Source organism: Thalassophryne amazonica, chromosome 6 (assembly GCF_902500255.1).
Source record: "Thalassophryne amazonica chromosome 6, fThaAma1.1, whole genome shotgun sequence".
In the NCBI taxonomy this organism is placed as follows: domain Eukaryota; kingdom Metazoa; phylum Chordata; class Actinopteri; order Batrachoidiformes; family Batrachoididae; genus Thalassophryne; species Thalassophryne amazonica.
In genome coordinates this window covers 15,007,356-15,032,915 of record NC_047108.1, presented here as the reverse complement: position 1 = coordinate 15,032,915, position 25,560 = coordinate 15,007,356, and the positions used below count along the sequence as shown (strand labels likewise).

The 25,560-nt window shown below is 45.5% G+C and overlaps 1 protein-coding gene across 1 annotated transcript; it reads left to right on the top strand.

Annotated features, from left to right (window-relative positions):
- Positions 1 to 2,587: 2,587 nt before the first annotated feature.
- LOC117511579 (ras-related protein Rab-7L1-like) lies at positions 2,588 to 24,478 on the top strand. The gene is made up of 5 exons (XM_034171564.1): positions 2,588 to 2,731; positions 13,962 to 14,033; positions 14,188 to 14,369; positions 17,831 to 17,952; positions 24,273 to 24,478. Exons 1-5 carry the CDS (start codon positions 2,614 to 2,616, stop codon positions 24,397 to 24,399), a joined length of 621 nt encoding a protein of 206 aa, XP_034027455.1. The 5' UTR covers positions 2,588 to 2,613; the 3' UTR covers positions 24,400 to 24,478.
- The last annotated feature ends 1,082 nt before the right edge of the window (positions 24,479 to 25,560 follow it).

Below are 25,560 nucleotides of genomic sequence, written 5' to 3'. Positions count from 1 at the left end.
TTTCTTTACATTTAGTGACATCAAATTTGATTTGAACTGAACTAAATATATATCTAATGGACTCAAAACAAAATGGTTTAGTTTGCTCAGTTGTTTTCTTCTTCTTTATGACCTGCAATTAATATTTTTAGTTTGACTCACGTGAATTGTGCATGCACATTGCACTGGTCTCATTCTCCTTCAGGGAGCCGGCCAGACGTGGATGCACTGGGTGGATTTCATCCAACAATAAACATAAGTAGCAAAGCTGTTGCTGATAATTAAAGTTTGAGTGTTTTGTATTGAGGGCAGCACAGTGGTTAGCACTGTTGCCTCACAGCGAGAAGGTCGTGGGTTCAATTCCCGTGGCCTTTCTGTGTGGAGTTTTCATGTTCTCCCCGTGTTTGCGTGGGTTTCCTCCGGGTGCTCCAGTTTCCTCCCACATCCAAAGACATGCGGGTTAGGTGGATTGGACTCTTTAAATTGTCCATAGGTGTGTGCGTGTGGGTGTGTCTGTGCTTGTTTGTCTGTCTGTGGCCCTGTGACAGACTGGTGTCCTGTCCTGGGTGTACCCTGCCTCACGCTCTATGACTGCTGGGATAGGCTCCAGCCCCCCCGCGACCCTTAATTGGACTAAGCGGTAGAAGATGAATGAATGAATGAACGTTTTGTATTGTTAGAACTGCAAAATAATAGCCATATTTAAGTTAACTACATCAATTTATTAATTTGATTCAATAACAAAAATGTTAATAATTTGGATCAAGGCAAATAATTTAGATTGAGTCAATTGAAATATTGTTTACATCAACATAAAATAATCAGGTCATAGGAAGTTAAATAATTTAGATTCTGTGAAATGAAATAATTTAGATTATGTGAAGTCAAATATATTAGATATGATATCTAGACATCATTTTTTTAGTTTAAGCAGGGTTATACTTTTTTTCAGTGAATGTGTTCAAATTATCGTATCTCAATATTGTCATATCAATATGATATACGATATGACTATGGTTTGACACAAAGTGCAGCAACAGTCAAAATTAAACATTCTTAAAACAGTAATAATACCACACTCATTTTGCACTCATAAGGTTAGGATACGAGGTCTATTAGACAATAAACCGACCCTTTTATTTTTTTTTTAACTATATGGATTTGAATGACATGCGATTACACCAATCATGCTTGAACCCTCGTGCGCATGCGTGAGTTTTTTCACGCGTGTCGGTGACGTCATTTCCCTGTGGGCAGGCCTTGAATGAGATGTGGTCCCGCCCTCTCGGCTGAATTCCTTTGTTTCACACGCTGCTCGAGACGGCGCGCGTTGCTTTACCAAAAATTTTTCTGGACCTGTGAGGAATATCCGAGTGGACACTATTCGAGAAATTAAGCTGGTTTTCGGTGAAAAGTTTAACGGCTGATGAGAGATTATGGGGCATCACGCAGCGCTTCCAGGCGCCATCGTCGGCCTGTTTCAACCTGAAAACATCCTAATTTAAGGCTTAATTCACCCAGGACGTCGTGAGAGAACAGAGAAGATTCAGAAGAGGCCGGCATGAGGACTTTATGTGGACATTCCACTGTTTAAGGACATTTTGTAATGAAAGACATGCGCGCAAATTCGCCGAGTTGTTTCCGTGACTACTCGGTGAATCTGTGTGCGCCGCGATAGGAAAAATACCTCCGTGTTGAAAACCATTTGTAAAATTCAGGTGGCTTTTGATGGCTTTCAACAAGTGAGTAACTGAGAAATTGTTTAACAGCTTGGGCATGTTCCAACTTGCCCGTTAAGGTTTCCAACCGAGGTGTTTTTTCTGTCGAGACCCCCCGCGGTCGGGTCTGGCCCGACATGCGACTCTGCCCGCACATTTCACACCGGATGTTCTTCCTGGCACAACTCCACATAAATGAAGAAAGAGAAATGCAGCAGGGGTGGGGTTTGAACCAAGAGCCTTCCGCACTGAACCCAAGCACACTAAGCACTGGCCACCACCACTGCTCGCTGAAGCAAAATACTGTTATTTACCATAATTCCACAACTTATTATTGGACATTTTTTTGAAACTCATTATCTTCTTGTTATGTAAATGAATGCTGGAATATGAATGAAAACATACAGTTTGCCGCCTCTCAGATGTGTTTGTCCCAACAGAGACGTTGACTTTGTTATATTTATGAAAAATGTGTCATGTCAGGATCATTTTTGCACCGATTCAGCACATTGTCACGGCGTAAAACAGTGATGTGTAACACTAAACTATTTACGGCACAAGGCCACTTCTTCATGAAACTGAAAGTGTTCTGCGCCGTGAAGCTTCAGTTGCACATTTACATGATTTATGATCATTTTTGAGTTTTGGGGTTTTTTTAATGTGTAGACTTTCTTCAGTCGGGTTGACGCTGGGCTTGGAGATCGATCAGCGTCACTCACTTTGGCTGTGAGAACATTCACACGTTCAGGTAAACAGATGAATGGAAAGACAAAGAGCAGCAGTGGAGCTGATGGGCTCTTTGTTTGCTCTGCTGCTAGAATGTAAAATATCCTGACAGGACGTTCGACCTTTGAGCCTTTGGGTTTTGTTTTTTGTTTTTACACCAGCTCGTGTTGAGGTTGGAAGGAGCGCAAAGATGACGGAGCATCTGCTGAAGATCCTGGTGGTTGGCGATAACGCTGTTGGGAAATCCTCCTTTGTGGAACGCTACGTCAGCGGGCATTTCAACAAGGTGTACAAGATGACCATTGGAGGTACACAGATGTTGTTCATCGGAATTTGATAGGAAAATGTAGCCACATGAGTGCCATGTGATGACTGTAGTTTGCAGGATTTTTCCAATAATAAATATGAGAAGATCCAACAAACGTCCGTGAGTCGACCAAACGTGTTGTTCGGCTGAAGCAGAACTTTATAACAGCTGACGTGTTTTTATGGACAAGGTTTATTTGATTCTGCACTTTAGTGATGACCCTTGCCCTGCCCCGTGGGCGGTGTGATGGCAATAAACACTGTCCTGTGTGTCAGGATGTTGGAGATCAGCCATAAGTGATTTCAAGTCAAAGCAGTCATTTTATGGCGCACTTATGGAGAAAGGTTTATGGCATCAAGAGGTCTGTGGTCTGAGGTGTTTGGGATTGCCACGACCTTTGCAGAGGACAAAGTCTTTAGGGTGCTGGTGCTTCTTGTCCAGCTTTCTTGTCTTCCTGTAGGGTCGGTAGACTTGACTTGGACACTGACCAGTGACCCTGAGGTGATGACTGAAGGTCTTTGGTGCCCAGTCCCTTGGAGGATCTTTGGGTACCTTCAAAACATCCTGTAACTGGAGGAGAGTTTCATTCAGATGTGTATATTTGTGTGTCATGTTCATGGATCTTGTACTAAATATGATAAATACAAGCAGCCTGAAAATATTATACTTTTATATTACAATATATTTGATGGGTGGACAGATTGACTCTGCAGGGATGTGTTTGACTTAATTGGTAAAAACCCATTAAATCTGCTCAGTCGATCCTTGTCCGAACATTAATTTTATATTCTCTGAGAAAATGATTATACCGTTTTCAATTAGCCAAGTAATTATATATATAATATGTGTGTGTGTGTGTGTATATATATATATATATATATATATATATATATATATACACACACACACACACACACAATTGAGAAACATAAAAAATATATTATCCTGACACTCTGATCAGGTGCAACTGATGTGCATATTTTCATTTTGTGCATGTGCACACCACAGCCTTTGCTGTTACTTAACATCTTCTTCTTCTTTTGGCTGCTTCCATTAGGGGGCGCCACAGCAGATCAATGGTGTCCATCTCACCCTGTCCTCTGTATCTTCCTCTGGTCTCACCAACCACCTACATGTCCTCCCTCAGCACATCCATAAACCTCCTCTTTGTCCTCCCTCTTCTCCTCCTGCCTGGTGGCTCCATCCTCGGCATCCTTCTCTGTATGTGTCCCTCGTCTGCGCATGTCAAAACCATCTCAATCTCATCTCTCTGACTTTGTCCCACCTGAGGTGTCCCTGTGATATGTTCATTCCTAATCCTGACCATCCTCGTCACTCCCAAAGAGAATCACAACATCTTCAGCTCTGCCTCCTGTCTTTTTGCTAGTGCCACCGTCGCTAAGCTGTCCAACATGACTGGTCTCACTGCTGTCTTATAAACTTTCCTTTTCACTCTTCCTGATATTCTTTGGTCACTAATCACTCCTGCCACCTTTCTCCACCCACTCCATCCTGCCTGCACTCTCTTCCTCACCTCTCTACCACACCCTCCATTACTTTGAACAGTTGACCCCAAGTATTTAAATTCATCGACTTTCATGACTTCTACTTCTAACTGCACTATTCCACTGGGCTCCCTCTCATTCACACACATATACTCAGTCTTGCTCCTCCTGACTTTCATTCCCCTGCTCTCCAGAGCATATCTCCACCTCTCTAGACTCAACCTGCTGTCTACTCTCACTACAGATCACAATGTCATCTGCAGACATCATAGTCCATGGAGACTCCTGTCTGATCTCATCTGTCAGCCTGTCCATCACCACTTTAAACAAGAAAGGACTCAGAGCTGATCCTTGGTGTAATCCCACCTCCACCTTGAATGAGTCTGTCATTCCTACTGCACATCTCACCGCTGTCACACTATTCTTGTACATGTCCTGTACTACCCTCAAATACTTCTCTGCCACTCCAGACTTTCTCATACAATACCACAACTCTTCTCTTGGCACCCTGGCATAAGTTTTCTCTAAATCCACAAACACACAATGTAACTCTTTCTGGCCTTCTCGGTACTTCTCCATCAGTAATCTCAGAGCAAACATTGCATCTTTGTGCTCTTTCTCAGCATGAAACCATATTGCTGCTCACAGAAATTCAGCTCTTTTTTAAGCCTAGCTTCTACTACTCTTTCCCATAATGTCATGCTGTGGCTGATCAACTTTATGCCTCTGTAGTTACTCCAACTCTGCACATCACCTTGTTCCTAAAAATATCAACCAGCTCACTTCATCTCCACTCCTCAGGCATCCTCTCACTTTTTTTATCAAACAATCTAGTTACTAACTCCACTGCCATCTCTCCTAGACATTTTCATGCCTCCACTGGAATGTCATCTGGACCAACTGCTTTTCCACTCTTCATCCTCTTCATAGGTGCCCTCACTTCATCCTTACTAATCTCTTGCGCTTCCTGATTTACTCTCGCCACATCATCTCTCTCTCATTTTCTTCATTCATCTGCTCCTCAAAATATTCCCTCCACCTTCTCAACACAGTCGCCGCTTGTTAACATATTAGCATGTGCATATTTTACCACCCTAACCTGCTGCACATACTTTCCAGCACTCCCTTTGTCTGGCCAATCGGTACGAGTCCTCTTCTTCTTCCTTACTATTCAACTTCTTGTACAGCTCACTATATGCCTTTTCCCTAGCTTTTGCCACTTCTCTTTTCACCTTACACTGCATTTCATTGTGCTCCTATTTACTTTCTTCATCTCTCCGACTATCCCAATTCTTTTTCACCAAACTCTTTCTCCTTATGCTTTCCTGTGTTGTGAAAGTGTAGTGACATGGACCCACAACAGGGGGAGCAAATGAACGGCCAATAGATGAGCCAAAAAGTAACAATTTAATGTTGTGAAATGTGCACAACGAACATACAGACAATCTCAGAATATAATTACAGTCAAATTACAAAGGTGACGTGTGGGCAGGCTCGAGGATAGAAGACGTCTGTCCTGAGAAGAGCCGGAACCACACGATTTCTGCCGCCCCAGAACCTGGTGAATACTGGAGCCGCCAAGTCCCGAATTCCCAGGTGATCACCGTCCCCGACTGTCGGATCTGGTACTGCTGGCGAAGAACAAAGACAGTCAAGTGTGGGTGTGTGTACACCCAGTAACAACAGCGGTGGGAATGCCACCTCCACCTCTCACTCAATATGGTGCAGAGTACCGCAGTGATTCCTCAGGGGAAAAGAGTGCCGTCCTGCACTCACTCAGCCTCCACAGAAAAAGGAACCGGTACTCCTGCAAACACTCACAATATACAGATATATTGCAAAAAACACAAACGGCTGAGGATATTACCTCCAATGAAGTATGATATCTCGGCGATGAGGTGGAGATGACGTCTGGTCTTTATGGAGTGCGATGATGAAGAATGTGTGACAGCTGTCAGGAATTAATGAGTGACAGCTGTCACTCCCGGCTGTGTCCGTGGCGGCAGCGCCCTCTCGTGCCTGAAGCCCGCACTTCAGGCAGGACGCCCTTTGGTGGTGGGCCAGCAGTACATCCTCTTCTGGCGGCCCACACAACAGGACCCCCCCCTCAACGGGCGCCTCCTGGCGCCCGACCAGGCTTGTCCGGGTGTCTGCGGTAGAAATCGGCCAGGAGGGCCGGGTCCAGGATGAAGCTCCTCTTCACCCAGGAGCGTTCTTCGGGTCCATACCCTTCCCAGTCCACCAAATACTGGAACCCCCGGCCCATTCAACGGACGTCCAGGAGCCGGCGCACTGTCCAAGCCGGCTCCCCGTCAATGATCCGGGCAGGAGGCGGCGCCGGACCGGGAGCACAGAGGGGTGAGGTGTGGTGAGGCTTGAGTCTGGACACATGAAGAACCGGGTGGATCCGCAGTGAAGCTGGGAGTCGGAGCTTCACTGCGGCAGGACTGAGGATTTTGAAAGGTCCAATGTACTGGTCCTTCAACTTGGGGGAGTCCACTTAGAGGGGGATGTCCTTCGTGGACAGCCACACCTCCTGCCCGGGCTGGTAAGCAGGGGCCGGGGATCGCCGGCGGTCTGCATGGGTCTTCGCCCTCGTCCGGGCCTTCAACAAGGCAGAATGGGCGGAGCGCCACACCCGACGGCACTTCCGCAGGTGGGCCTGGACTGAGGGCACACCGACCTCTCCCTCCACCACGGGGACTGATACCCCAAACACACCTCAAATGGGGAGAGGCCGGTGGCAGAAGACACCTGACTGTTATGCGCATACTCGATCCAGGCCAGATGGTTACTCCAGGCCGTCGGGTGCGCGGATGTGATGCAGCGGAGGGTCTGTTCCAGTTCCTGGTTGGCCCGCTCTGCCTGTCCGTTCGTCTGTGGATGGTACCCGGACGAGAGGCTCACGGTGGCCCCCAGTTCCCTGCAGAAGCTCCTCCAGACGTGTGAGGAGAACAGGGGACCATGATCTGAGACGATGTCGGTGGGTATCCCATGCAGACGGACAACATGGTGGACCAAGAGGTCTGCTGTCTCCTGGGCTGTTGGGAGCTTCGGGAGGGCCACGAAGTGGGCCGCCTTGGAGAATCAGTCCACTATCGTGAAGATGGTGGTGTTGCCCTGGGACGGCGGGAGGCCCGTGACGAAATCCAGGCCGATGTGGGACCAGGGGCGATGAGGCACAGGAAGCGGTTGGAGTAGTCCTTGGGCCTTCCTGTGGTCAGCCTTGCCCCTGGTGCAGGCCTGGATATACTCCCGGACGTCGGCCTCCATAGACGCCCACCAGAAGCACTGCCGGACAACTGCCACGGTCCTTTGCACCCCTGGATGACAGGAGAGCTTGGAACCGTGACAGAAGTCCAAGACTGCAGCTCTGGCCTCTGGTGGGACGTATAAACGGTTCTTCGGACCTGTACCTGGGTCCGGGCTCCGTGCCAGGGCCTCCCGGACGATCTTCTCCACGTCCCAGGTGAGGGTGGCCACGATAGTGGACTCAGGCACGATGGGCTCCGGTGGATCCGACAGTGCAGTTTTGACCTCCTCTTCGTGTACCCGGGACAAGGCATCCGACCTCTGGTTCTTGGTCCCGGGGCGATAGGTGATCCGGAAGTCAAAACGCCCGAAGAACAGTGACCAGCGGGCTTGCCTGGGGTTCAGCCGCTTGGTGGTCCTGATATACTCCAGGTTCCGATGGTCAGTGAAAACCGTGAACGGTACAGACGCTCCTTCCAACAGGTGTCTCCACTCCTCAAGAGCCTCTTTCACCGCAAGGAGTTCTCGATTGCCGACGTCATAGTTCCGTTCAGCCGGGGTCAACCTGCGTGAAAAGTAGGTACACGGGTGAAGAACCTTATCGGTCTCTCCGCTCAGGGACAGCACGGCTCCTATCCCTGAGTCAGAGGTGTCCACGAACTGGTGGCTAGGGTCGGGCTGCACCAAAACTGGCGCAGTAGAGAACCGTCGTTTCAACTCCTTGAACGCGGCTTTGCACCGATCCGACCAGGTGAAGGGGACTTTTGGAGAGGCCAGGGCTGTCAGGGGGCTAACTACCTGACTGTAGCCCTTAATGAACCTCCTATAGAAATTAGCGAAGCCGAGGAACTGTTGCAGCTTCCTACGGCTTGTTGGTTGGGGCCAATCTCTCACCGCCGCAACCTTGGCCGGATCAGGGGCGACGGAGTTAGAGGAGATGATAAACCCCAGGAAGGACAAAGATGTGCGGTGAAACTCGCACTTCTCGCCCTTCACAAACAGTCGGTTCTCTAATAACCGCTGCAGGACCTGACGTACATGCTGGACATGGGTCTCAGGATCCGGAGAAAAGATGAGAATATCGTCCAGATATACGAAGACGAATCGGTGCAGGAAGTCCCGCAAGACGTCATTAACCAAGGCTTGGAACGTCGCGGGGGCGTTGGTGAGGCCGAACGGCATGACCAGGTACTCAAAGTGACCTAACGGGGTGTTAAATGCCATCTTCCATTCGTCTCCCTTCCGGATCCGAACCAGGTGATACGCATTTCTAAGATCCAGCTTAGTAAAGATTTTGGCTCCATGCAGGGGGGTGAACACGGAATCCAACAATGGCAACGGGTATCGATTGCGAACCGTAATCTCATTCAGCCCCCTGTAATCAATGCATGGACGGAGTCCGCCATCTTTCTTGCCCACAAAAAAGAAACCTGCCCCCATCGGGGAGGTGTAGTTCCGGATCAGCCCGGCAGCTAATGAGTCCGGGATGTAGGTCTCCATTGATTCGCGCTCAGGTCGTGAGAGGTTGTACAGCCTGCTGGACGGGAACTCAGCGCCTGGAACCAAATCAATGGCACAATCGTACGGACGGTGCGGGGGAAGGGTGAGTGCCAGATCCTTGCTGAAGACGTTAGCAAGATCGTGGTACTCAACCGGCACTGCCGTCAGATTGGGAGGGACTTTGACCTCCTCCTTAGCCTGTAAACCGGGAGGAACCGAGGATCCTAAACACACCCGATGGCAGGTTTCGCTCCACTGAACCACCACCCCAGACGGCCAATCAATCCGGGGATTGTGCTTCAACATCCATGGGAAGCCCAAAATCACGCGGGAGGTAGAAGGAGTTACAAAAAACTCAATCTCCTCCCGATGGTTTCCAGACACCACCAGAGTTACTGGTTGTGTCTTGTGTGTGAGTAAAGGGAGGAGGGTGCCATCTAGTGCTCGAACCTGCAATGGCGAAGGAAGCGCCACCAGAGGGAGCCCTACCTCCCTTGCCCATCTGCTGTCTAGCAGATTCCCTTCTGACCCCGTGTCCACCAGTGCTGGGGCTTGAAGGGTTAAATCCCCATTCAGGATTGTGACTGGGAGTCGTGTGGCAATCTGTGTGTGTCTCAATTGAATGTTTTGACCCCCCCTTTGTTGTGTGGGCCGCTGAAGAGGAGGTACTGCTGGCCCACCACCACCAGAGGGCGCCCTGCCTGGAGTGTGGGCTCCAGGCACCAGAGGGTGCTGCCACCTCACAGGAGCAGCCGGGGTGACAGCTGTCACTTATCACCGACGACAGCTGTCATCAATCACCAGATCTACTGAGGTATATCAGCAAGACGGCATCTCCACCTCATTGCCGAGATATCGCTCTACTAAGGAGGTAACGATCTCAGCTGACTGTGTTGATTCTCTGACAGGAATATCTATTGCTTGTGTGTTTTGGACAGCAGATATTCTGTTTCTTTTTTCGACGAGAGGTGGAGGTGGTTTCCCACCATACGTGTTGCTGGGTGCACACGCACCCACTTCTAACTGTGTTTGCTCCTCGCCAGCAGTACCAGATCCGACACGCGGAGGCAGTGGCCACCTGGGAGTTCGGGACTTGGCGGCTCCAGTATTCCCGGGGTTCGGTGGCGGAGGAAATCGTGTGGTTCTGGTTCGACTTCGGACTGATGTCTCCTATCTTCGAGCCTGCCCACATGACATCTTGTATTTGACTTCATTCACTATTGTAATCTGTTGTTGTTGTGCATTTTCACAACAGTAAAGTGTTGTATTTGGCTTTATCCATTGTCCGTTCATTTGTGCCCCCTGTTGTGGGTCCGTGCTCCTACACTTTCCCAACACCCTTAGCCCAGTCTTTAAGGGCGAGTGTTGTCGTTTTGGCCGTTTGGGGCAGTTTTTCTGTATGTGCTCCTTTGAGCTGCAGAGAAAACACTCCCCGCGGATCAGCCTCCTCATTTTGGCCCTGTGCGTCTCCCTAACAACGTCAGCAGGGGGAGCTGTTACCCCACGGAGCGCTGTGGCTGTGGAGCGTGGGGAGGGCGGCGCCTTTTTGAACCCGGAAGGGAGAGGGGCGGCGCGTATCCGGTCACGTCCTTCGCCTCGCTCCCGACGGCGTTCCTCCAACCGATTGTCTAACCGTATAACGAGATCGATAAGCCCATCTAAATCCCGCGGTTCCTCCTTAGCTACCAGCTGCTCCTTCAGAACCAACGACAGTCCGTTTATGAAGGCGGCGCGGAGCGCAACGTTATTCCAGCCGGACCTCGCAGCCGCGATGCGGAAGTTGACTGCATAAGCGGCTGCGCTCTCGCGTCCCTGTCTCATTGACAGCAGCACGGTTGAAGCGGTCTCTCCTCTGTTAGGGTGATCAAACACTGTTCTGAACTCCCCCACAAACCCAGTGCATGCTGATAACAACCGTGAATTCTGTTCCCAGAGCGCCGTAGCCCAGGCGCGTGCTTTACCCCGAAGCAGAGTAATCACATAAGCTATTTTACTAGCATCTGACGCGTACATGACGGGACGTTGTGCGAAGACGAGCGAACATTGCATGAGAAAGTCCGCGCACGTCTCCACACAACCTCCGTACGGCTCAGGAGGGCTTATGTATGCTTCAGGGGATGGTGGGAGGGGTTGTTGAACCACCACTGGAACGTTTATATCCTGCACAGGGTCGGCAGGAGGACGAGCTGCAGCAGCGCCCTGAGCGCTCGCCGCCATCTGTGCGGAGAGAACCTCCACCCTGCGGTTCAGGAGGATGTTTTGCTCGGTCATTTGGTCCAACCGAGCCGTAAAGGCGGTGAGAATGTGCTGTAGCTCACCAATCACGCCTCCTGCAGACGCCTGCGCTCCCTGCTCTCCCATTGGTCGTTCAACAGCCGGGTGACGCCCCTCAGAGTCCATGACGCTGGCCGAGATATCCTGTTGTGAAAGTGTAGTGACACGGACCCACAACAGGGGGCGCAAATGAACGGCCAATAGATGATCCAAAAAGTAACAATTTAATGTTGTGAAACGTGCACAACGAACATACAGACAATCTCAGAATATAATTACAGTCAAATTACAAAGGTGATGTGTGGGCAGGCTCGAGGATAGAAGACGTCTGTCCTGAGAAGAGCCGGAACCACACGATTTCCGCCACCACAGAACCTGGTGAATACTGGAGCCGCCAAGTCCCGAATTCCCAGGTGATCACCGTCCCCGACTGTCGGATCTGGTACTGCTGGCGAAGAACAAAGACAGTCAAGTGTGGGTGTGTGTACACCCAGTAACAACAGCGGTGGGAATGCCACCTCCACCTCTCACTCAATATGGTGCAGAGTACCGCAGTGATTCCTCAGGGGAAAAGAGTGCCGTCCTGCACTCACTCAGCCTCCACAGAAAAAGGAACCAGTACTCCTGCAAACACTCACAATATACTGATATATTGCAAAAAAACACAAACGGCTGAGAATATTACCTCCAATGAAGTATGATATCTCGGCGATGAGGTGGAGATGACGTCTGGTCTTTATGGAGTGCGATGATGAAGAATGTGTGACAGCTGTCAGGAATTAATGAGTGACAGCTGTCACTCCCGGCTGTGTCCGTGGCGGCAGCGCCCTCTCGTGCCTGAAGCCCGCACTTCAGGCAGGACGCCCTTTGATGGTGGGCCAGCAGTACATCCTCTTCTGGCGGCCCACACAACATCCTGGGCATCTTGCTTCCACCACCAAGTCTCCTTGTCTTCCTTTTCCAGTTGTCAAAATTGCTTCCCCTCCAACCAGTGCTTCTCTCACCTGCTCACTGAATTTCACACAAAAGTCTTCCTCCTTCAGCTTCCACCATCTGATCCTTTGTTGAGCTCTCACTGTCTTCCTCTTCTTCTCCTCTAAAGTCATCCTACAAACAATCATCCTATGCTGTCTAACGACACTCTCTCCTCCCACCACCTTACAGTCTCCAATTTCATTTAGCTTGCATCTCCTACACTGATTGTAGTCCACCTGTGTGCACCTTCCTCCACCCTGTGCTCCTCCCTTTTCTTAAAGGAGGTATTCACCACAGCCATTTCCATCCTTGTTTGCAAAACCAACTCCATCTGTCCTTACACTTTCCTGCCCTTAATACCATATCTACCCATTACTTCCTCATCACCTCTGTTCCCTTCACCAACATGCCCATTGAAGTCCGCTCCTATCACCACTCTTTCATGCTTGGGTTCACTCTCCACCACCTCATCTATCGCACTCCAGAACTCTTCTTTCTCCTTTGTCTTGCACTTGACCTGTGGGGCATATGCACTGATGATATTCATCATCAGTGATCATCAGAATATCATATTCATCACCAGTTGTGATTGTTGTTAACCTGGGCCACCCAATCCAGTATGGAAATTCGATTTGTACTCTGCACATTTATTTTAACTTGTTTTATGCCGGAGGCACTTCCTGACCCAACCCTCCTCATTTATCCAGGCTTGGGACCAGCACACCACATGTGACTGAGTTATTTGTTGGTACTTTAAAAGACTTTTAATTTCAAAATAAGCAAGATGGACAAATAAACATGTATTGGACCACAAATGGTATTTGATGCAGTTTGGACAAAATACAAAACTCTACCAGAAAAATGTGAATCCATTTGTTTTTGTTTTGTTTTTTAATCTTCTCTTTAATTTCGGCATTCTTGTGGTGTAAATGGAATATACCAGATCAGAATCAGATTTATTTGGCCACACATACAAGGAGTTTGTCTCTGTACTCTGTTAGCTCACACTGACCAATAAACACAAAAAACAAAACAGACACAAGCAAACATAAGAAATCACAAATAATGATAGACAATACAAGAATAAAGAAAGCAGGCTGCTGGTTATATTAACCTGCTCAGCATCTTGCCTTTTGCACCTCCTCCAGGTGCACCTGGGCTCAGCTGCAGGATCTTCAATTGGTGTCACCTTCCACTGATGTTTTGCCCCATTGTCAGTACATCTCCAGCTTGGGGGGTGGGGGGATTAGCAGTGGCTGTATAGGGGCGTCTCCATGCAGCTGACCAAAATGGGGTGTCTGGTCCCATGTGCTGTCCCTCCTCCGTAGCCACAGGCAGTAGCTCGCTCTGTCTGCCTCCTGTAGCTCCGTGATGGCCCTCTGCAGACTTGTGTGTTTCTGTTCCTGATGAAGTCCATTATAAGCAAATATTAAAGCACCTGGAAGCAGTCGTTCATCAGATATAACCTTGACCCCAGTTACTGACTTTTGGAAAATACATGTGCCACGTTTGGAACAAACATTTGACCTTTGAGACCGTTAACCTTGAACCCAAAAACTGACCTTTCAAAAATCAAGCCCTTTAAGGGTGATTCTGGGGTTGACCTTCATCATATATGTAGTTTGGTGAAAACAGGCCAAAGAACCACAAACAGACAAGTGTTACTAATGACAGGTTGATTCCTTTCACACTTTTTTCTTTCTCACGTGTATTTTGTATCTCCAGTGGATTTTTCTGTGAAGCTGCTGCACTGGTCAGACAAAGAGAAAGTCCGGCTGCAGCTGTGGGACATCGCAGGTGCAAAACATTCACACAATGATTTACTGATTGACTGACTGACTGACTGACTGACTGACTGACTGACTGATTGATTGATTGATTGATTGATTGATTGATTGATTGATTGATTGAAGTACAACACAACAAACTCTAAACTTCACCGTCCCTGCAGGCCAGGAGCGTTTCATATCCATGGCAAGGCTCTACTATAAAGGGGCACATGGCTGCATGGTGATGTTTGATGTCACCAACTCATCCAGCTTCCAAAACTGTCGTCGTTGGAAACAAGAGCTGGACAGCAAGGCCACGCTGCCCAATGGAACGCCCATCCCCTGCATCCTGCTGGCCAATAAGGTCAGGCTGAATGTTTCATTTCTGAAAGGTGAACTGTTCTTCATTATTATTAATAAATAAAGGTGCTGCTTGATGGTTCAGCAGCTCAGCCTGAGACACTCAAACACGGCGACATTGTTGTTAATTATCTTTGGAGGAGGATTTGATGTATATTAAGTTTAAAAGCTAAAGTGCATTTCCATGCAGAATGGGAAGATTAGGCAAGATGTTTTTTGCAGTGTTTTCTTTGGATTTCCAGTTTTCTAGATATAACTTTTTTTCATGAAACTAAGGACTTTTGGTGAAATATGACTCCCATCGTAATTAAAAGTAACTAAAGGACTACTTAAAGCTTTATCTTCCTTTTTGTTTTGTGTCATTTCACACTTTCTGTCAACCGGCACATGCATGCAAGAACTGGTGTTTAAAAATGTATATGTGTGGGAGGTAAAAAAATAACTTGAAACATGACCAAAAAAACTATACCGCGAGTCACATGAAAAGCTGACATTCTGCGATTAAACAGACAGTAATGTGAGCTTTTTGAAGTAAATTGCGAGGATAGTGGGAAGGCCTTTATAAATTTATAAAAATAAATTTCATTTATTTTCCATGTAAATTGCTGAAGTTACTTGATTTGTGTGACTTTGCTGAAGGAAATGAAAGACACAGTCCAGCATAACAATATTCACTTAAGTTCAACACGAGTGAACTGTTTACGGCTTTTTGTCTTTTGTCTACACTAAGAATCATAATGTCATTTATTGTCATTGCAACAATTCAATGGAATTTAAAGTACAGGACCTTATTTAGTGCAGAAGAACGAGTGATACAATATACATTAAATGTAAAAAATATACTAAACATGAAAAATATAAAAAATACTGGACTCCAAAATGAAGAGTAAAAGAAAACATCAAAGCACCTAAAGAAGAGACCTGCACAGACAGACATCTACAATCCCTGAAAGACGTCCGACTGCATGTGACATTTATGGTTTTGTTTTTGTTCTGGCTGCATTAAGTGTTTTGATGGCTGCTGGATGAAAACTGTTGTTCAGTCTGTTAGTTCTGGTTTTAATCAACCTGTGTCAACTGCCTGACGGCAGCAGTTGACTCAGGTCATGACCCAGGTGTGATCTGTCCTGGAGTATGTTCTAGGCTCTCCTGAGGCAGCGGGAGCTGTGATGTTCTTCCAGAGAGAGGAGAGGGCAGCTGGTGATCTTCTGAGTGACCTTTGTGACCCCCTGGAGTCTTTTCTTCTGTGCCACAGAGCAGCTGGAGGACCAGACACAGAGACAGTAAGAAGACTCTCAACTGAGCAGCGCTAGAAGGACACCAGCAGTTTCTGGGGGATGTTGTTCTTCCTGAGAACTGTCAGGAAGTACAGTCTCTGCTGGGTCTTCTTCAACAACTCAGCTGAGTTTGCACCCCAGGTCAGGTTCTCTGTTATGTGGACTCCCAGGAAGTGGCGGTCCGTGACCCTCTCCACACAGCTCCCAGTGATGAATACTGGCTGAATGTCTCCTCTCTTCTTCCTAAAGTTCACTATTAGCTCCTTGGTCTTTGTTGTGTTGAAGAACAAGTTGTTGTCTCTGTGCCACACTGTCAACTGCTCAACCTCATCCCTGGAGGCGGATTCTCCCCTGGAGACTGACAAATTTGTTTGTTGATGGCGTTGCCGTGATGGACAGAGGTGCAGCCGTGAGCGTAGAGGGTGTGGAGCAGAGGACTCAGCTTGCAGCCCTGGAGGGGCCCAGTGCTGATGCTGAGGGCTGTGGCGGGGTGGGGGCCCACTCTAACCCTCTGTGTGCGGTCCGTTAGGAAGTGTGGAAGTCCCATATCTTCGGAACTAAAGTCTATGAATAGTGTCTGTGCGTAGTGCCCCTGCTGCTCCAGGTGGGACAGTGCAGCATGGAGAGCTGTGGCCACAGCGTCCTCAGTAGACCTGTTCACCCTGTAAAGGGGGAGAGATGAACGACGCGATGTGACTCTGCAGCAGTTGCTCAAAGCACTTCATCACCACTGAGGTGAGTTCTACTGACTGGTAGTCATTGAGGCTGGTGATGGTGATGGTGGGGGAGTTTTGGGGGGAGGGTGCAGAGGGACTGTGGTAGAGGACTTGAGGCAGGGTGGGACGGTGGATAGAGACTGACTGCAGATCTTCGTAAAGTCCCCAGCCAGTTGGTCCGCACAGTCCTTCAGTTCACATCCATAGACCCCGTCTGGTCCAGCTGCCTTCCTCGGGTTGACAGTAGGGTGCGCCTCACTTTGCTCTTCCCCACTAAGAAAATTGAGTTGCTGTTATCTGCTGGGTGCAGCAATAGTGCTTCTGGTGACTTCACCTGAAAGCAGGCAGAGAAGAGGTTCAGCTCCTCTGCCAGCGAGGTGTCATCTTCAGCAGCTCCAGGGTTGGTCCTGTAGCTCATGATGTGCTGGACTCCCTGACACACCCACCTGCTGTTGTTACTCTCCAGGTGGTCCTCAGTCTTCCTCCTGTAGTCTGACTTGGCCTTCCAAAGCCCTGTCTTCAGGTGGTAAGAAGGCAGCATCCCTCTCCTTCAGCAGTCGCTGGATCTTCCTGGTCATCCAGGGCTTCTGATTAGGATAAACCCAAATGAGTTTATCTGCTGTGACAATGTCCATGCAATTCTTAATATAACACAGTACACAGTCAGTGAAGTTTGTCCTGTTGAAGCAGTCCTTCAGCTGCTGAGAGCCACCATCAGGTCAAATTTGAACAGTTGTTGTGGTGGTAAGAGCAGTTTTCCTGTTGTGGGACACTGTCAACTAGAATTAGCCTGTTGCTCGTCTTGGTAGATATCAGAAATTATTGATGTGGTAAAAACAACATCACTGACAGAACTGGAGCAGGAACACAGCCTAGTTTTTTTACTGACAGGCATTATAGGTTTAAAAAAAAAAATTATTATAATATGCAGAATATGTGTACTGACAAGAGCGCAAGGCTGGAATGATGGGGACAGACAGGCCTGAGGACAGTGAGGCAACTGAGATACGACGAGGATGCAGACAGACAGGTGAACAGGAGCAGACTCACACAGAAATACAAAACAAGACAGGAACAACGCAAAGGATAGCAAACTGACAAGGAGTCAGAAAACACAGGCAGATATACCTGTGCTACCCAGGCCACGAACGTCAGACAGGTGTGTGAGTACGGACAAGACAGAGGTGCGTGAACAAAACAGAAACATGACAAAGTGCATGGCTGCAAACAGAAAGGGAGAAACTAGACGGATGCGCCACAAGGGGAGAAACCAGACGGATGCACCACAAACAGAGAAATCAGGCAGGAAAAAAATGAATGGAAGCAGTACTCATCTGAATGTCAGTAGGAAAAAGACCAAGAGATACACACCAGACACAGCCACAGACAGGGAGTTAATTCTTATGATCACAGACACAGATAAAATCATGAAAACTGTTTATTTCTCTCTCTCTCTTTCTCTGCTTGTGCAGTGTGATCTGTCTCAGAGGGTTGTGTCAGCTGCCAACATCAAAGATTTCAGCAAAGCCAATGGTTTCATGACGTGGATGGAAGTGTCAGTCAAAGATAACAAGAATGTTGGAGAAGCTATAAGGTAACAAATATAACTAAAACAAACAGCATGAGTGGAGCACATGTCTGAAACTGTGTAACTAAAACACGGGCCTCCCTGGAATTACAGGAGAGTAAAATTAAGCTGCCAGTATTTCAAAAGTAGAAAATCACCATTTTAATCAAGCTAATCACAGGTGACTAAAGGTGTGGGCTGAGGGCAGGTGTCAGGGTTAATTAGAGTCATTAAAGGTGGACGGCCTTTGGGTTTTTTAAGATTTGAATCATAAAAAGAATTTTCTTTGCCACCACTATAATTTTAATATGCATATGTCGCGGACATGAACAAGCGAAGCTCGTCAGCATCTCATCATGTCATTTAGGTCTTTCAGACTTTATTTTGAGTAAATACTTCAAGGGAGCATTAGCTTGGCAAAAACCTTTCAGCTTCTGGCGGGAGCGGAGCGTCCCAGACCCCCTGTCTTTTTAAGCAGTTTTCTTTTTTTGCTTTTCAGCTGACCCCTCTTACCCCCCTGCCACTTTAAGCATTTTTTTAATGTAGATGTAAATTAATATTCAGTTTTCAGCTAGTTGACAGTAGATCTGTACAATATGGTCAAATTGTCGTATCTCAGTATTGTCATATAAATTGTCATGTAAATGTCACTTATATACATGCTGTCCATATTCTTGAGCCGCTTAGGTGGGTAGGGAGAGTTCCCATGGGATAAAAAAGCTTTACAACCCACCATCCCTGGTTCTCAAGATGAGGCACCGAAGTGGCTCTACTCTCTCTCTTTTTTAGATATTTAGGTGTACCTTATTAAACACTAGTAGAGTTCCACCTTAGATTTGGAATGTATAATAGAAGATATACCTTACAGAATTTTCATATCAATATGATATACGATATGACTATGATTTGACACAAAGTGCAGTAACAGTGAAAATTAAACATTCTTAAAACAGTAATAATACCACACTCATTTTGCACTCATCATAAGGTTAGGATACTGTGCCCTCCAAAAGTATTGGAACACTTGATATTTCAAATGTTTTAATTTTGTTTATGCCATTTTAAATACAAGAAATACAAACAAAAATTAAGAATAAAAATTCCTAAAATTATCTTCCTCAAACTGAAAGCAAATCTCTAAAACTTGATAAAACCTGTAAATAATAATCAGTTTTATTGCCAGTTTTCTTTAGACAGGTCAGGGGATGGAAACATGAACATTTCCAAGTCACTGAATATGTCTTGAACTTTATTTACATCAATTATGAAGGAAATACAAACGTTCCTTTCACCAAAACATCAAATCTAGGTTTTCATCTCAAATGTACTTTCTGTCAAATTATAGCTGAACTTTCATGTCTTCTTTTTAAGAAAATCCTCCTCTACACCACTTCATCAGGAAGATGGATTTTATATTTTTAATTCATTTATGTCAAGTTGTAGAGATTTGCTTTCAGTTTGAGTTAAGGAAGATAATTTTAGAAAAAAAAACAATGTATTTGAAATGGAACAAACAAATTGAAATGTTTAAAATACCAAGTGTTCCAATACTTTTGAGGGCAATTGAGAAACACTGAGGAGCAGCATCTTACATCTCATATATAGTGCAGCAGATAAGAGAATATTTAGAGTGGAATCCTGCAAATGGTGATACAATCATCGAATTCGGCACAAATAATCCATAGACATGAACTCTTAAAAAAACTGATTGGCCACTTGAATTTTCAATTGGCAGCCAGGTAGGGGTCAATTGAAGAATTACACAGGGGTCAAAATTAAAAGATGCTCCAATCATATAGAAAACTACACCGCATTATTTGCCTGATCATAAAGATTCCAAAAAGGTATAGCTTGGACAATCTGTGACTGAATGTTATGGAGTTATGAGGTAAAAGCAGCAAGAATGGTGACAAAGGTCAGTTTCAGTTTGTACAGGGGTCAAAAGTTAAAGTTGCTCCATTAATTTAGCTCCAGCTGTATTTGTGCTGAATTTGATGCTTGTATCACCATTTGAAGGATTGTTTCAGTTATCTGCTGCACTAATAAGCCAACAGAGCTGAACCAACTGCTGTCTGTTAGCTTAAACACGTGTATATAAGGCAACCCGAATTAAAGGAGAAATGCTGCTTTTAACAACCTGGACGTACATTTCTGGCATAAAATATGGTCGTTTACTCACCAATATAAGTTTGCTGTGCGTAGAAGTCCATAGTTCAAATGACGTGTTCAGTTCAGATCTGAAGTAAACATTTTTCTTCTTCTACTAAGGTGGATTAGAACTTTTTGTGGTACACAGCACTAACAGGAGGAACCTAGCAGTCAATGTGCAGCTCTTTCAACCAGATGTGTGGTGCTGTGACATGTCAGTCATCTGTGTGCAATCAGATTTCAGGAGAGTCCAGTGAGTATTAAAGGCACTGCGCTGCGGTGGTTTGAATCATATTTATCTAATAGATTACAATTTGTTCATGTAAATGGGGAATCTTCTTCACAGACTAAGGTTAATTATGGAGTTCCACAAGGTTCTGTGCTAGTACCAATTTTATTCACTTTATACATGCTTCCCTTAGGCAGTATTATTAGACGGCATTGTTTAAATTTTCATTGTTACGCAGATGATACCCAGCTTTATCTATCCATGAAGCCAGTGGATACACACCAATTAGCTAAACTGCAGGATTGTCTTACAGACATAAAGACATGGATGACCTCTAATTTCCTGCTTTTAAACTCAGATAAAACTGAAGTTATTGTACTTGGCCCCACAAATCTTAGAAACATGGTGTCTAACCAGATCCTTACTCTGGATGGCATTACCCTGACCTCTAGTAATACTGTGAGTAATCTTGGAGTCATTTTTGATCAGGATATGTCATTCAAAGCACATATTAAACAAATATGTAGGACTGCTTTTTTGCATTTACGCAATATCTCTAAAATTAGAAAGGTCTTGTCTCAGAGTGATGCTGAAAAACTAATTCATGCATTTATTTCCTCTAGGCTGGACTATTGTAATTCATTATTATCAGGTTGTCCTAAAAGTTCCCTGAAAAGCCTTCAGTTAATTCAAAATGCTGCAGCTAGAGTACTGACGGGGACTAGAAGGAGAGAGCATATCTCACCCATATTGGCCTCTCTTCATTGGCTTCCTGTTAATTCTAGAAAAGAATTTAAAATTCTTCTTCTTACTTATAAGGTTTTGAATAATCAGGTCCCATCTTATCTTAGGGACCTCATAGTACCATATCACCCCAATAGGGCGCTTCGCTCTCAGACTGCAGGCTTACTTGTAGTTCCTAGGGTTTGTAAGAGTAGAATGGGAGGCAGAGCCTTCAGCTTTCAGGCTCCTCTCCTCTGGAACCAGCTCCCAATTCGGATCAGGGAGACAGACACCCTCTCTACTTTTAAGATTAGGCTTAAAACTTTTCTTTTTGCTAAAGCTTATAGTTAGGGCTGGATCAGGTGACCCTGAACCATCCCTTAGTTATGCTGCTATAGACTTAGACTGCTGGGGGGTTCCCATGATGCACTGTTTCTTTCTCTTTTTGCTCTGTATGCACCACTCTGCATTTAATCATTAGTGATCGATCTCTGCTCCCCTCCACAGCATGTCTTTTTCCTGGTTCTCTCCCTTAGCCCCAACCAGTCCCAGCAGAAGACTGCCCCTCCCTGAGCCTGGTTCTGCTGGAGGTTCCTTCCTGTTAAAAGGGAGTTCTTCCTTCCCACTGTCGCCAAGTGCTTGCTCACAGGGGGTCGTTTTGACCGTTGGGGTTTTTACCTAATTATTGTATGGCCTTGCCTTACAATATAAAGCACCTTGGGGCAACTTTTTGTTGTGATTTGGCGCTATATAAATAAAATTGATGATGATGATGATGATGAAACCCCGGCCTCTGCTCTAGCTCCACCCATGCCAGGAAGTGTTCAGCATTTCCTCTTTCACTGTGACTGAAAATTTGGCACTTCCTGTTTGAGTGTGAGCTTGCCACTGAGTTTCCGTGAGATTCCATGGGATCTTGTCTGTCAATCCAGGAAGTGTTTGACATTTGAACATTTCCTGTTTTACTGTGGATTTGAAAATTGGCACTTCCTGTTTAGGACGCCCTGTACCATGAGTGAACTTCGCGCTGCTGCGCACCACTTCACTCATATTAATTAGCCTTTAAATAGGGGATTAGGGGATTGACATTGCCAATATGATAAAATTTTGCATTGTTGAGAAAAAATTAATAAACAGTTCCCCTGAAGGGAAAAAATTGAAAAGAACAGATAGTCTTGAACTACTTTTGGTAACAACTCATACAGTCTATGATAGCAACATCATACATCACGTGGGGCTTCCCCCAACTTGCGTGAAAGATGCTGGGAAGCACATGGCGACAGCCAATCAGAGCTGCATGGTGATGTCACCTGGTTGTTCACTTAAACAAACTAAACCAAGATGGCAGAAAATGCTCTGAAACAGTTTATTTCTGTATAAATCTAATATGTTTCTCATATATTTTGTAAAAGTTAGAGAGAAATGAATACATCTGAATCAAAAAGTGCTGTTTTTGTAACCAGATAAAACTTCTGAAGTGTTTTACAAAACAAGATGTTAGTGTGCATGCCCCATGTATGCACATCACGTGAGGTCAAAGGTAACTTGCGGTAATTTCAAAACCGCATGTGTGCACACAAGCAGTTCCTCCTGTAGATGGTGTTGAACAGGAAAATAAAATATTTGTTATGGAATTCTCCCCAAATAAATTTGTTTTCTTCATTAACATGAGGTGTAATTTTGCAACAAATTTAAAAAAATCTTACATTATAATGTTTAGATTTCAGTAGAAACTAAATTGTGTCACTTCTGTGAATTTTGAAAAGTCGTGCAGCTTTAAGAATTTTTTTTGTGATAAACATGAAAAACACTAAAGATTAATTCTGGAAGATTTTTGCATTAAACAGGACAGGGGTTATTTTGTGTGTGTTGGGGGGGGGGGGGGGGGGGTACTGTGGTCACCACACCTCTGGTTTTGACTTTTACACCAGATGCCATTTTTGATGAACCTGCAGATCTACATTTTTAGGTCTGAATTTTAATGAGAATTTTAATGGACAACACAGATCTATGTGAGGTTGAAGTAAGTAACTTGTGTTTTTGAGGTGCTTTTTTTTATTGTTACTTGAATAAGTTTCTCAAATGGGAATTTTCACCTTCAATTTAATTTTTTTAAATGGTAGTAATTGTACTTATAGATTTTCAGTACTTGTCATTGGGACTGACTGTATGTAATATCTCCTCTTGATGAAAAGCCTCTTTGACGTCTCCACATGTCACAGATGGCGGCTGCACAAGAACAGAACTCACAGGAAATGGACCACCCACAGAAAATCAGAGTTTTTGAGAACACACACGTCTGATGCTTGATAGACTAAAATGACTAAATGTGTCTTGAAGGTCGGCAAAAAAACAACAAGCCAAAAAAAAAGAATGTTTGTCCTCATGGCCGCATGGCAAAGTGCTCAAGATTGATTTTCCGTGAGTGGGCAGTCTGAGCTGAAACCAGCCTCACGGCTTCACTGGATACACACACACACACACACACATAACACAATGTACTCGGAAATTGTAAGGCTGACAAAAGCAATGTTACCAAATTTCACAATTTGTTTTACTTTGGAGAGATTGCCAAATTTTACATACTTACACACAGAAACATATGGATACCTGCATGTGTCCTATATCGGCCCTGAGGCCCGATGGTGTTGGAGCTCATCACCAGAATCCACAGCTTCAAACAAATGAGAGTCTACAACTGCCCCTGGATAGGACATCAGTCCAACACAGGTTACTGCCCCAGTCGAGGCTGGTACCCATTTACAGCTGGGGGGGACTGAGACAACATACGTAGAATAAGGGTCTTATCCAAAGACACAGACAGGTAGTGTAAAGGGGGATTCAAACCCAGGCCTACATATTGGTAGATCAGCTCCTTATCCAATAATTCATGTGTAAAGTGTGAAAGGCTTTATTTTCATGAACTGATCTGTCTGAACAGGAATTCTTAAATTTGAGGGAGTTTGGTTTTTGTCGTCTGTGAAAACAAAATAGATGATGTTCATTTAAGGCTGCTGGGCAGTGGGGGGCTAACGGGTCCAGTGGCTAAGGCACCTTGGTCCAGAATAGTCCGACCCAACTACTGAGAGGATTTGTTCCAGGAAGACCAGCTGAAGCAGTAAGAACCCGTGTGACTGAGAGGAACATCTTGATGTTTATGACCTGGTTCAGAAAAACATTTAGAATCATTTTAATTACATTGGTCACCACATTTCCGTTTTCTTTTCTTTTTTTTCTTTTTTTTTAGGGCATTGGTGGAAGAGGTTCTAACAGTTCACTCCTTTTTGTACCCACTACATCCTGAATCTCAAGACACCGTGAATCCTCAGCAGGACTCAGAGACCGACTGCAGAAGGACGGGAAGCTGCTGCTGAAACCTTCATCAGCCATCAGTGTCACACAAATTCAGGCTCCACTGGCAATTTATGTTCCAATCCCAGGAGGCTGCAATCATTTGGTGTGGGTTTTTTGCATGTTTGTGGCGGGGGGGCTTCTGGGTAATATTTGTGCACCAAGCTCAAGGACATATAGACTCTGTGAGTCAAAATAACACTCTGCACTGTGACACTGTGACCTGCTGTAATTAATACACAAATCAGGTCACTGTTGCTATGGTGACCATCCCCTGGGATGAGCCATGTGCTATGTTTGTTTGGTTTGGAAATTTGGTGTCAAACGTTCACACATACGGTGCTTTCAGTTCTATTCCACATTGACACTTTGTTGCACTGAGCAGCGGATGATAAAATCAGAGGGATAGTCGTTCTAAGTGGCTTTGACGAGAGAGACTAGAGAAATACATTCAGACGGCATTGTCACACCACTGAGTTTGTAGTAACAAATGTAAACTTAGTCTTAAATGACAGCTGCTATCATATTACATGTTTTTCTGCCCCTGGTCAAGCCAGCGTCTCTACATCTGGACTGAGGCTGACCGCTGCCCCTAGTGGTTGGATTGTGTCTAACTGTAATTAGGATGTGTTAAACACAGAGTACAAATTTTGTTGTATGTATGTATAATGAAAATAAAGATCCTTCTTCTTCAAATGTCACAATGGCAGGCAGAGGGGAAGCTGGGAATTGTGCATTTTAATCAGCCCACCCAATGTGGAGGGAGTGTTTACAAGGATCCCAGCCAGGTAAAAAAAAAATAGAGGAAAAGGAAAATATTAGCCGGGGCTCAAGGGGCCGCAGCTAAATACAAATGTACATGAAGTATATTAAAAACTTGACACATTTGGATTTAAATCTTTCTTTTTTTGATAGATTGTACTGCAGTGGAATCTGATGATCTTTTCCTTGACTTCTCTGACTTGGCTTTCTCTTTCTTTTGGTGTTTAAGCAGTGCTTTTTTGGAAAGTTTCTTGGCCACCCTGTTTGCATGAGCTTTTGTTTCAAGAGCACTGGCCAACAGTAGAATATATGGTCTATCATTCCTTACTAAGAATTGTAACTTATGAGAATGACTCACCAGGAAGTTTGTAATTCTGTTTTCTCAGTCTCTTCTTCTCAGCGTGCTTACTTCCATCGCAATG

Coding starts and splice junctions, on each gene's coding strand:
- LOC117511579 (XM_034171564.1), top strand. CDS start 2,614: ATGACGGAGCATCTGCTGAAGATCCTGGTGGTTGGCGATAACGCTGTT. Junction 2,732..13,961: donor GTACAAGATGACCATTGGAG/GTACACAGATGT, acceptor TTGTATCTCCAG/TGGATTTTTCTGTGAAGCTG. Junction 14,370..17,830: donor GCATCCTGCTGGCCAATAAG/GTCAGGCTGAAT, acceptor CTGCTTGTGCAG/TGTGATCTGTCTCAGAGGGT.